This window comes from Copadichromis virginalis, linkage group LG1 (genome assembly GCF_057382275.1).
Source record: "Copadichromis virginalis isolate Kocher_CV1m ecotype Utaka linkage group LG1, C_Virginalis_male_GT1.1, whole genome shotgun sequence".
Taxonomy (NCBI): Eukaryota; Metazoa; Chordata; class Actinopteri; order Cichliformes; family Cichlidae; genus Copadichromis; species Copadichromis virginalis.
Window position 1 is genome coordinate 12,739,252 of NC_140618.1, and position 13,071 is coordinate 12,752,322.

Below are 13,071 nucleotides of genomic sequence, written 5' to 3' on the forward strand. Positions count from 1 at the left end.
CACCCATTACAATAGCACTCATCCACCTTCCATGATCCACAATGTCTGGCCAGCAGAAAAAAAAAATACTTTATGTCAATAAAATCATGTATCAGCTGGGCTTTGGATTTTTTCTTAGGATTTCCCACCTCAGAAGCAGATCAAGTTAAATTGGACTACAATCCCCTGGACTCCACCTGTAATGGCTGCAGGCCCCACTGTTTGCGAACCACTCATTTCGTGTAAGATTAAAGTGAAAATTAATCTAACTAAAGCAACAATTAAATCTCTCTCACCAGGAAGTTTGAGTTTCCGACAGCAGGAGTTGCAGTGGTGTTTTGTACGGAAGTTTCGAATAGCATCGTCTCCCAGGTTTGCGGGTCCAAATATCATATCGTAAGATCTGCAGCAGGCACGGAGACATCATTTAGGACAAACTGACAGTAATGTTAAAACTGAATTAAATATGAAGACAAATTAGAGCTATTTTGTAATATACTGTACTATTTAACTTTAACTTGCTAGTTGCTCTTCTTACATTTCCTCTGAGAAAAATAAAGTATTCTAATTCTGAAATAACATCACAGATTAAAAGGGCGACTGATTTATGTGAGAAATGGAGCACTCACCCCTTCTCACCGCTCTTTATAACTGAAGGATCCGTCAAAATCTCCCCGACACCTACAGGAGGCACAAGATTTGTTTCACAGCTGACAGAGTAAAGAAGATGAGAACACCTCAGCTAACTGCTCACGTTTGTCAACTACAAATACAGATGTCATCATTTCTAAACGAGCCCTTTGTCTTGAACTCCATAACTGATTATTGATGGATCCATGTACTGAAAGTGATGGATCCTATTGTTAAATAAATGAACTTGACAGTTTTTGAGGCATTGAAAGATGAGTTGTAGTTGTATTAGGTGGGACCCATCACATGTCCTGAGGGTGTGTGAAGACATTTTACCCTGCAAGTCGAGCACCAGTAGCTCTCCCCGGGTGTACTCGTAGGTCCAGTGGCTGAAGGCCAGCATGGTTTCCTCCAGGAGATTGGTGGGGACGATCTCATCACCATTGTTGTTGTTGAACTTCCTGAACTCGCCGGTAATGCACTCCTCTATAGCGAACCACTGTCCAGCAGAGTGGCAATACAGCAAAAAGACCTCCAGGAACCTGAAAGCATATAGCAGAACAGGCTTCATTCAAAAGCAGTTTGAAGTTGTTGGAAAGGACGCAACAAAATATATCATGCATTAAGTTTTCATTATGGAGACTTGGTATTAGTTGAAAAATGAACTGCATCTAAAGTTAAACAAACCCCCCCCCCAAACATTTCAAATGACAGAAAGTCTTTGGTGCTCCAGGAAACATTAGTTTGCCTTCTTAAAATGCAAATATTAACAGCAGAAATGTGGCAGCTGCTTTGCATTTTAATTTGGAAAGCAGCCAAGCCAGGTGAACTGCAATAACACAAGAAATATCAAGCTCACTAAATGGTTGGATCTCAAAAAAATGATATGAAAATACCACCAAATAACTGAATGATGTGACGCTGGTGACTGAACCCATAAAATAAAGCAATATCTATGTTAAAAACATTTTAACAAAGACTTTTAGCCCTCACGGAGCACATCACATGAGAACAACAGCAGCACTGTACAAGAAAGAAAAAGCAAACAGATCAAAAGACGCACACAAACTCTACTCACTGCCAGTGCAAACGAAACTCTTCCTGTTTTGTGAAAGCACTGCACTGGATTAATATAAGCTGACTTTTATTTTGAAGTGGACTCAGGAAATACTGGTCTGGTTGTTGTTGCTATGACTCATCAGTGGTCATTTTTAGACATTGGTTTGAATTATTGTGACTGCTGCGATGACCAGAATGATATCAGATTACACACATTGTGATGGAAAAAGAGGCTGACTGTGGCTTTAATGCTTTAATAAAAAAAACCAAGAGTTTGTCCAGCTGACCAGAACTGTTAAAGCTGTAACAAACTTTTAAAAAAAGGAAGTGAAATCTTTGAGTTTTATGCTTTAAGTCCTGGAAATTGAGGCCTGCAAAACTGATACAGATGAATAGTAAGGGTTCATTTGCTTAACAAATAAAGGAATGTCGACTGGCCTGTAGTTCAGACTATGACAGTAAATAAGAACAGAGGATGAATATAATGGCTTTATCTAGCCACCATCTTCCAACAGACTATTTTTATTATGTAGATGTACAGGGGTGTTTGTCAGTGGTTGTAAAAGTGTAAATAAAAATTGTCACCATGACGCACGATCAACAAGGCTCATGAACAACTTAAAGTTCATGTCGCAGATGGAAAACTTGAACAAGCTTGTAGTCAAGGTCTCAAAAATATTTGTATGGAAATATAATTAGATTTTTAAAGAACTGATACTAGTACCCAGTGATAACACAGTGACAGACATGCTCATCAAAGTGGATGTAGGATGTTGTACACCCAAGTGAATGACTGACAGAAATAAGAGGAATGGTAGGATATGAAAAATAAAGCCTGAAAGTGGTTCTGTACTTTATGGTTGAATGGGATTTCTGTGTCAGGCACACTCACCTCGGTGAATAGGGGATTGTCTTCGGCCTGATTTGGTTGAAAGCAAATGTCAGTTTCTGAGCAGCTCGTTGTTGTTGAATTTCCTGCAGTGACACAAAGCAGCACTGGATGAAAAGCTTCAAATAACCTTCATAACGCAACGTTACACAAAGCAGTGCATGTGAGGGTTGCCAACAGTGATAAACGAATAAAAATGTTAAAATATTGCCATAAATGACATTATTTTGCTACCCCCAATATGCCAGAGTAATCCACAGGTCAAAATATTTACCCTGAGACAAAGATGGAGCACAGTGTCCTCCTTGTAGATACTCTGCCATGTTTGGACCACCTCAGGAAGGAAGGATTTGACTATATACAGGTGTCCTGGTTTCAGGATGTCGTACTCTGACCAGGTACAGAGCACCTTGAGGGCCCGTCTGAGTCCTCCGCCCATCTCCTCCTTGCTGAGAAACTCTATTTTTGCACAGAGGCCCCGCTGAGCCCAGGAAGACATGCTGTTGTTGATCGTGTTCGGGGAGCTCTCCTCCAGACGGTAAACGGTCACCGGCTCCCCTGAAGGAACACAGAGCAGCGGGTGATGATTACACCTCACACTGTCACGACCTTAAAATAAACAGTAGCTTTAAAACTCATTCATGCAGGCGTATTGGTCTAATAGTGACAGGCGCTTATTTTCGACAGATTTGATTCAATGTGTCTTTAACTACAGTAGCTGCGGGTCGAGCAGCTAGTTAGGCTCTATGCTCATTTTTCCAAATTTTCTAATTGTTTGAGTTTTCACCATAATATTTGTGGATTTTTACTTGAGTCAAATCTTTTTGTAAATGGCATAATTTCCATTAATGCAAAGAAAAAAAAGAAGAAAAAAAAAAAAAGTACCACTTTAACCGGTAAGGAATTACAGCCATTTTAATATAAAGGCCCAATTTTCAGATGCTAAAAGATCATTGGACAAACTAACATATTCTGACTGTACATGTGTAAAATGTACAGGCCACTGTTCCCACTTTGTTTGACAGTAATACTCTTGCTCCATGTCAATGCACCCTTTTTGGGGGGGGGGGCAATCTGGTGCATGAGTTGCAAAAGTTTTGTCAATCTCTGCTACCACTTTAATAGATTTTCACCTGGATAAATAAGGGATGCATATTTGCTACACATTTCTCTTCCCTGTTCTGTATTTGAATACTTTAAGTCACTTTTCGATTGATTATTCTTGGGACATTTATATCAAAGAAGGCAAACAAACAATGTCTTCGGGCTGGACTTTAACTGAAGTCAGTGCAGTTACAAGATGCATCCTCGTCAGGGACTTATCAAACTTATTCTACTGAATGAGTCGGGGTTTTTTCCAACTCGTGCATTGGAAAATTGGCACAGAGCTCCTCTGGGTGTGTCAGTGAGAGCCTGAAAACCCTTTGTTCCACTCTTCCTCTTCCTCATTAGGAGCAGACAAGGGCTCAGGAAACAACACCCAGTAAATCCAGGTGTAACAAGAACTGCAGGTTCTTGAATGCTCTTAGGCCACTTAGAGTTTACATCCACTTCTCTAAGAACCAGTATTTACATTTAGTTTGTACCAGTATCTCCATACAAAGCCAACATGCAGAACAACAAAACAGAGGTAAAAATTCAACTGTAGTGACGGATTGATTAAAAAAAAAAAGAAGAAGGAATCATTAGTTTAGCAATTTGATCACATAAATTTAACAGATATTGATCAACCAACAAGCCTCTGAACAGGACATGGAAATAAATTCATACAGTCTGGTAATGTGAGCCTTGAGGCTCGATGTTTTGTGAAACCTAGTAGTAGTTTTTTTATGTGATTATTTTCTTTCACTGGCTGATTTGGGAGAATAATAAAAAAAACAACAACAAGAAAACAAAAATAAAACATATTTGGCATTAGATTAGAGATTAGAATAGGACTAGAGTAATGGTTAAAGGTTAAAAGACCATACAGACTCATTTGGCTGTCGTGCTGCATCCTGGAGGTGTTCATACTAGGACTGTTAACAAATATTCTAGATTTGATTACGGGGGTAAAAAAAAAAAAGAAGCATTTCTTTGTGCTCTGAGCAGCACAGACTGGAGCTGGACTTCTGACAGAGAAGCTGTGCATGTAAAACATATTTAAATGTTCTTTGAAAGAATAGTCAAACGTGATTTGGGCCAACTCTTACAGCTGTTACAGCACTAATTCACATAGAACTTAACCAGATTTTATTTCTGAAATTTGATTAGTAACTGGCAGCATGCCTCTTACCCATATAACACATCTAACTCTACTACATACACTCACAGGCCACTTTATTAGGTTCACGAATAACACCAGCTTGGACTTCCTTTTGCCCCCATTCATTCTTTGAGAGACAGATTCAAAAACAAAGTTGCTCTACTGGATTGAGAGCTGGTGACTGCAGAGACCATCTGAGTACAGTGAATTAATGGTCATGTTCAAGAAACCAGTTTCAGATGATTTGAGCTTTGTGACATGGTGGGTTATCTTGCTGGAGCAACCATCAGCAGATGGGTACACTGTAGGTATAACGAGATGGACGTAGTGACAATCTCGTGACAATCGAGAAGTCAAAATGAACAACACACACAAGTACACTTATTTGCTTCACGATCAAACGACAGCTATTGCTGACCCAGCTGCAGATATAGGGTGAGGAAAAAAAGCACAAACAATACTGAAAGCAGATCTGTGATGTTCCGTCTTGATACTTCCTCATTCTGCAACTGCCTGCATCAAGCTTTCGGCTGGGATTTTCACCTTGTGAAGTACTGTTCTTACCTCTAGGTGGCACAGGGGTGAAGGGGATGCTTTGAGACAGCCGCATCAAGTTGTTCCGCTCCACAGCTACAAGAGGAAAAGTACACATGAACATACACCATGTACAGCAGCAGTAGAGGAGTGAGCTGAAGTAAAACTACAGAAAATACTTTGTCTTGGTTACACTTTTCACCTACATTTTAGTACTGATTTTAATAAAAATATTAATAGATACAAACATGGAACAGATCTTACTGTCTAGCGTCACCATCTCACCTGAGTACTGGTAGCTTTCAATGGGCTTGAATGGAGAGCCAATAGCTACGGAAAACAGAAAATAATGTGTTTATATTTGTGCAAAACATACCAGCAATAATGACTCAATGATCTTCGGAATTAATCATTTAAGACCGTCCAGACTATCAAACAGACATTTTTACCTCTGACCCTCAGTGCTATTTTATTGATAAAGCTTCTTTGCTGTAAGTCAGGGCTGTCTGATTATAACAAAAATCATTATTGTAATTTTTTAGTTAATACTGAGATCATGCTTGTTTAGTCACAGTAATGTAGAACTACAACTTCCTTGTGACTAGAACACAAAAATAAGTGGAGGACATATTTGCAATCAGCTCTTAGTATTAAAAAAACTCAACTTAACTAGCTGTCAACTTGTATTCCGGTTATGTTCCTATATAAAAACATGGTCGCCAAGTCGTTAAATCACCATTCTGCAGCAACTAGTTGACTATTTGTGGGGGATTTGCGGTATTATTGGAAATAAACTGCACTGCACTTCATACACTAAAGTCACTTTAACGATGGAAGCTGACTGCGTACGCATGTTTGAAGCGATCATTTTAAGGTTAAGTTCATTGCACACTGTTGTAATACTCTGGGTTGTACCAGAGTCTCCAATAACTGTCTTCAATAATGTCACTGTAGTATTAAGAAAAAGAAACTTTTCTTTGTAATCGTGAATTTTCTTGAACTTTAATTATAATCATTTAAACCTAAATAATTAGTTGTAGTAATCCAAGTAATCCTACCAGAGAGAAGCAACATTTTAAAAAAAGGGGAATAATTGCATAACATTATGCAGCTTAATAATTGTTCTATTTTAATTACCTTGTTTTCATAAATCTCCAGAACAACATTTTAAATGATAAGTTTTGGAGATATTAGCTGTATAGATGCCTGCTTTACTCGATTATTGGGAAACTAGATGGAATTTTGTGGCTTATTTTGGTTAACAGATTCAGCTCAGTTGAAATATTACAAATTAAACCTGCTTTTAAAAAGGTTTGTGTCATGGTTTCTGCAAAGAAGCCTTGCTGTTCCTGAGTTTTTCAAATAGTGATTTGAGCACCAGAGAAGTGCCATTTATTTCTATTAAAATCAATGAAGCCAGACCTGACACTTCCAAATTAGGGCAGCTTCCATTAAATCAATCTGAATGGATTAAAAGTACTGCATGTCCACAGTTAAATAATGTTCCTTTAAGAAAAACGTGAATTGTTCCAACATCCACCAGCAGGTGTCACTGCACTACTTAACAGAGGCACAAACAGGCCCATGCTCTTTTTTACTTCTAAAAGTTTTTTTTAATTTAAGAAAAAAAATAGATTGAAGTATAAAAATGTGATATCTATACATTATTAAATTTATTACAATTTCAAGCCAGTTGTTTGTTTTATAAGAAATTCTAAAAGTCACATGTATGATCAAATATTTCACACAAATATCTTACTTTAATTTGTCATGTCTTTAGTATCATCAATTTGTTTGTATAGATATTAATAAATTATTTAAAATATTTTAATGACTGTTTTTTTACCGACTGACACTATTCAGGGCCAGAAATGTGTTGCAGATACATTTAAATACTTGTTTTGTTCAAAAATACATAAAATGATTTTCATATATAAAGACAAAAACAACAAATGCCATTTTCCACTCATTTTAAAAGTTTGCTTTAAAACTGATTGGATTAGCCATTTTTCACTGGATTAATCTCCCACTAAAGCTCAGAATAGATGAAATGACTAATGCAGATAACTATTGTGCTTTTTGGCCAGTCAGCGACACTCACAGTCCTTTCTGGGTCCGAGGTGGGCGTGACGTGGCGTATAGAGAGAAACTGCAGCTGTAACCACAGAAGAAGAACTAAACAGTAAAAAACTGATCCAGAAAAAAAACAAACCAAAAAAAGCCCCATTAAACATTCTGCAGCAGCGTTTCTCTCTCCTATCAGATTTGTCTGCAGGTGTAGGCTTTTAAATATTAGTGAAATCGTTCCTCTCTATCACATATTATTGATCCGTTCTAGACCTTTCCTTCTCTGGAAAATGCTTCGCACAACTCTAAACACGTGCTGTGACGTGTTCTTCCCTTAAGGTCAACTGAGTTTATTCTAAAGAACAATGCTGCGAAAGACAAATCACAATTCTTCAGTTAAACATTAACGAAATATTGTGAAAATGGTATTTTAAAAAAAGGGAAAGGTGTTTTTGGTGAAACCTGTTACAGTATAGATTTTATTGCACACAAAGGATGTTGAGAAAGCTAACAGATCAAAGATCATTGTGATAACATTGTAAGTAAAGCAACCGAACTAGTTAAGCCAGACAGAAAACCCTGACTACGCAGATTTCAGAGGAGCACAGATCTCACCTGTTAGTGTGTCTTCCCCAGGGGCTCGCCTGATAGGGGAAATACACAAATAAATACAAATAAGTACTAAAGCCCAGCTTGACTTTGACTTTACTCTGTGCCTGTGTGCACGTGTGTGGGTGTGGACACTTACAGGCTGCTGGCTTGGGCCGATTTGACCTGAATTCTTTCCTGGTAAAGAAAGCAGAAGTTGTTAAACAGTTACAGGAACAGGTACAAATATAGTTCAGAGTTAATCTGCACAATATATGACTTTTTCCGATGGAAAGTACACGGACTAATCTTACCAGTACTGCAGCCCTGGGGTCATCATGTGTGAGGATGTCTTCAGCAGACACTCTGCTCCTGTCCTTCTTTGTCAGAGCTAAAGAAACACAACCAGTGACAAACAACCCGTATATTTCAAAAGACGTGAAACATTGATCACATTAATATACAGTCTGTTCAAAAGTATTCTGGAACAATGTTTGTCATTTTTCATCTGGCCATCTTCAAAGTGGATTTTAGTTCAAACAATCAGAACGTGATTGATTTCCAGCGAGCGATAGCGACGTTATCGGCCTCACGAAACTGTTCTTCAGTCAGTTGTTCAGTTACCTTGAGCTTCTGAAAATAGGGGACGTTTGCTGCTTTGTTACCTTGGAAACTTGAGCTGGGAGTGACGTCATACCCAAGATGGCTGAGTTCTAGTATTTGCATCTGTTTTTGTTTTGTTCCCCATCATTCAGCCGTCACTACCATTACGTGCAGCATTTCCATCTTCCCACTTTCAATGTAACGCAGTATTTGTATAAAAACAGCTATAATTCCTCAACACTTAATGTACTACCTGAGTCACACTGAAACTGTGTGACACAATCACATTGTGTGGTGGTGTACAAAGGAAAACTTACAAAACTTCTGGACCCACTGCATGTTATAATTCATCGCTGTTTTGTGAACTTACTCGAGTCTGGATGAAGAAAGGCTGGGTTTCTGTCAAACTCAGTGAAGCCAGCATAAGAGTTGACTGCTCTGATGTGAGTGTGACCTTCGGGTTGAGCCTGGGGACGACACAAAAACACAGTGAGATTAAAAAACTAAAATAACAAAAACAAAAGCACACATGCAAAAAGTTGCGTGAAGGCAAACAGTTCTTAATCACAGATCTGTGGTGAATTTGACAGTTTAGCTGTAACAGGAAAGATTATTTCATACAACCGTTAAGTTAACCTAACAGAAATTTAGCATCCTGTTTACCCATCATGTTTTAATAAGTCAGCCATCTGTCACACACCAATTAACAAGTTACTGAATGACTCTTCCGAGTGTTTTTTTGTTTTTTTTTGATTAGTCAGAACACGTATTTGCAAATTCAGGAAAAATGAGACCGGTTTGTTTTGCTGTGGTTTGGTTGTTTTTACATGCTTATTATGCAAACAGCCCAGTCAGTCATGTTAGGAGTCTACATATGAAAATGTCTGCGGAGGTCTGACATTATGAGAAGAGAAATTTTAAAATAAATAAAATACACATCGGTATAGGTGACATACACACACCTGGGATTTGGTCTGTGGGGTCGGGCTTTGCTGTTTGCTGGAGGTGGGTGTTGCTTTGGCCAAAGAGTGCTGGAGTTCCTCACTGTCTTTATGTCCTGAACCAAGAAAACATCAAGTTATATTCCTATTACAAAATCTAATGCAACTGCTCAAATTAATTCAAATTAAGACAAACAAAAAAAAAAAAAAACATACACAGTCCCTGATTTAATGACACGACCAACCCCTTCATGGTGAAATAATCTCAGTTCAACATCTGATTCCTCACCCCCACCTGACAGACACAAATACCTTAAAATAATAGGGCTGTCCCGAATAAAAGTTCTTTTGAGATCCGGGGGACACACATAATCACTAACTATTGTGAAATAGTGCCACATGCAGTGTAAAAATCTGTCTGGGTACTGCTGTTTGCTGGATGGTACAGAGAGAAAGAGATATGTGGTTTACGCCGAGTAAAAATGCCCACTGATTTTTTTTTTGTGGTTATAAAAAGCTGCTAAAACTTGCAACAATCTTACAACAGTGAGGTGGTGAGCTAAAATGACGATCACTGCTGTTAACGAGAACTGTGAAAACCCATAATTTCCAGGCTTGTCTCTGATATATATACACACACATATATATTTATTTATTTATTTTGATGCCTATGCAACTAAATAAATCCGAATACTCAAATATTTGGGTGCAGCCCAAAAAAACAAAACAATACAAAACAAAAAACATTCATTGTTAACTTCAATAAGAAAACCAATCACCCACACTCGTGTGACTTAGGTGAAAACCACAGAACTACCCAAGAACAAGTCGGGCAAAAGGTCCAGACAGAGCAGAGAAAGGAAAGGAGAAGGTCCCCAGCCAAAGCACTACTGCACTCCTGATCTGGAGGTGGACAGCCCCAGCACCTGGCAAATGGAGCTCAGACTGAAACTCAAACCTCTTGCTGCATTTGGCCCACTCGCCAGGCTCCTCTTGTCATGATGACCTTCTGACCAACTCTGACCTTCATAGCAAGATGTTGCTTGTTCTGACACTCCCACTCTCTTTATCCACTGTCTGTGGGGTCTCCTGGATGCCACAGCAAACGTTTCAGTGCAGCCTGGCAGTCTATTATTTCCATAGCTGTCACCCAGTGGTGATGTTAACTCGGGGTCTGGAGAGAGTTCATCATCTGTATACCGTCTACTCGGATAGCCGGATCTGCCCTCGTCGTCACTGAATGCCTCGTTTACATATCCCAAATTGGAGTCCCACTCTCTCTCCCCCTTTGCTAACCCCTCTGTGTTCTCAGGCTTCACAGCGCAAGCAGGCAAGCAAACAGGCTGAGTAGAGCCAGAAGTCTTAGACACAATAACAACAGTAGGATAGAGACACACACACTTTTCATCCTCCTCTTTTATCTTCTCATCACCAGATTCAGCCTCATTCACATACTTACCCACAAATGCCCCAAACTCTACAGAGGTGCTGTCTGACTGTAGGGGGTGCTGGTAAAGCCCAGACAGAGCTAGTTCAGAGTGGCTGGAGCCACTGGGCTGGGAGGGGGTGCTGCTGATGTGGAATTGAACCCCAGGGGAGGGCACATTAGGCAGGCTGGATGGTGAGTCGGAAGGGCCCGGCTCTTGTGGACGGGTCTGCTTAGTCTGAGTGAGCGAGTGTCCTCGTTGACGCAGCTCTGAAGAGGAAACGGGCACAACACTTTGCTCAAAGGCCCTGCAGTCGGCACTGCTTGACGAGCCAACCTCTGCAGCGAGGTGTCCAAGCCCGAACAAGCCCCTCCTCTCTGGACTCAATGCTGGGTTCAGGGTGGGGTCTGGCCCCAATTCTGATGCAGGACTGGGCCCGATTCTCCGTCGGCTTTCTGTCCCAGCCCTTCGTTCTGCGCCCATCCCAAACAGAGCATCCGCAATGGTAGCTCCTGTCTGGGGAAAAGAGGAGCCAAAGTAGGCACTGACACTGCTTTTTCCTTTCACAGATGATTTGGAGAGGGGGCCAGTGTCTGTCGACATGGGGGCAATGCTCGGGACCACATTCTTAGACAGACTGAGCTCCCGAGTGATCTGATTGTGGACCTTGCTGGCTTCTGATGCCCTCTGAACTGTGAGTGTCTTCAGAGTGTCCACGGTCAGGGCTGAGAGGTCCTGCAGGTGGCCAATCTGAGAGTCCAATGTGTGCAATGAGCGCTTTATAAAGTTCACCTTGTTTCCAACCTCCTTCAGCTGCAAGCACATGACCTCAACCCTGTAAATGACAAACAGCAGCTTTCATTACTTACAGAACAACCCAAATTACCTGTAACTTTCCTCATTCAATTCAAATCAAGAAAACTGTTCAGATATTGTTATATTGTTTGTTGAATGTTGCTCTTTTCCCTTTTTGCTGAGTTTTTCCTCCTGTCCTTGGGCAAGTACTTCCATAACAGCCTTTTTATGTCCCTGAGATGACTCATGTTATAATTTGGTGCTATATAAATAAAACTTAAGAAAATAGATTTCTTGTTTAATATTACTGGTACAATTTTCTGGGTGTTTATTAAAACAAATAAAGAAAAAGAAACTGCCATTTGTTTTAATACTTTGAAAACGTATCTTGCCTCTGTGAAGGCCAACAGTGGTCTTACCTTTCTGAAGTAAGGCGTATGCGTTCCTCACTTCCCGAGTGAAACTGATCATCCTTCTCATGAAAGTACGTCTCCACACACTGCTCCTCAAAATCATGAAGCTTCTTTTGGTCTTCCTCTGTGAGAAACAGCTCTGAAAAAAAAAAAAGAAGCAACAGCAACTTGTAACTGCTGTACATTTCTTTGATGACCACTTAAACTGCTTGTAATGAGTATAAAAAGTATACTTGGTCCGTAGATATTCTCCTTCTTCCTTTTTCTACACATACAGAAGAGGGAGTATATATGGCACAGTAGGATGAAGGGAGGTGGGAGGACAGGCTTCTCATGGTAGGCCATAATGAAGTGGTAACGCTGGTACTTCCACACCAGATTAGAAATGGACTTTACTTGCATATAGACATTGCTGGAAGCAGAGTTAAACATTTAACTGTCAACTGCATCAATGGCAAGATCAACAATGAAATCAGAAAGCAGTATCAGTAAATGGACAAAACCAATATGGAGGAATAGAAGTTTAAATGTTCACATAGCTCAAAGCTGGGCAATGCTGAGGCTAAAAAGTACTTACTTGAAAAAGGCGATTAGGAGGTTGACCATCAATATGTACTGCACAAAGAGGTAGACTGCTTGTAGGAAAGGCGTCAGCCACACTCCTGCTGTGCACAGCGACTTCACCGATTGATCACTGTTGTTGGCACAAACTGTGAAGGAAAGAAGTCCATTAGGAGGGAGCAGGACAAACATCCACCAACCTTCTAATATTACAATGCACACACATGCAGGTTTAATTCATTGTCTTCTACAACTAACATTCAAAGATAAAGGAGGACAGCAAAGCTTCAACAGTGTGATGGAGATAAAAATGACTGGAAAAAAATGCTCAAATGACTGC

At 39.9% G+C, this 13,071-nt stretch overlaps 1 protein-coding gene across 4 annotated transcripts in view; it reads right to left on the reverse strand.

The window, feature by feature from the left end:
- trpm7 (transient receptor potential cation channel, subfamily M, member 7) overlaps window positions 1-13,071 on the reverse strand; it is an 83,549-nt gene that overhangs the window by 1,688 nt on the left and 68,790 nt on the right. For 2 of the 4 annotated variants that reach the window (XM_085451174.1, XM_085451197.1), the window contains exons 23-39: window positions 12,748-12,880; window positions 12,404-12,582; window positions 12,177-12,309; window positions 10,995-11,797; window positions 9,557-9,651; window positions 8,965-9,061; window positions 8,306-8,382; window positions 8,152-8,189; window positions 8,019-8,047; window positions 7,438-7,491; window positions 5,622-5,666; window positions 5,367-5,432; window positions 2,832-3,115; window positions 2,561-2,643; window positions 946-1,151; window positions 609-660; window positions 276-382 (exon numbers count right to left, since the gene is read on the reverse strand). In XM_085451174.1, coding sequence (XP_085307300.1) covers window positions 276-382; window positions 609-660; window positions 946-1,151; window positions 2,561-2,643; window positions 2,832-3,115; window positions 5,367-5,432; window positions 5,622-5,666; window positions 7,438-7,491; window positions 8,019-8,047; window positions 8,152-8,189; window positions 8,306-8,382; window positions 8,965-9,061; window positions 9,557-9,651; window positions 10,995-11,797; window positions 12,177-12,309; window positions 12,404-12,582; window positions 12,748-12,880 — 2,481 coding nt within the window. Of the gene's footprint in view, window positions 1-275; window positions 383-608; window positions 661-945; window positions 1,152-2,560; window positions 2,644-2,831; window positions 3,116-5,366; window positions 5,433-5,621; window positions 5,667-7,437; window positions 7,492-8,018; window positions 8,048-8,151; window positions 8,190-8,305; window positions 8,383-8,964; window positions 9,062-9,556; window positions 9,652-10,493; window positions 11,798-12,176; window positions 12,310-12,403; window positions 12,583-12,747; window positions 12,881-13,071 lie in introns of all 4 variants that reach the window. The other 2 variants (XM_085451188.1, XM_085451180.1) reach the window with 2 other exon arrangements.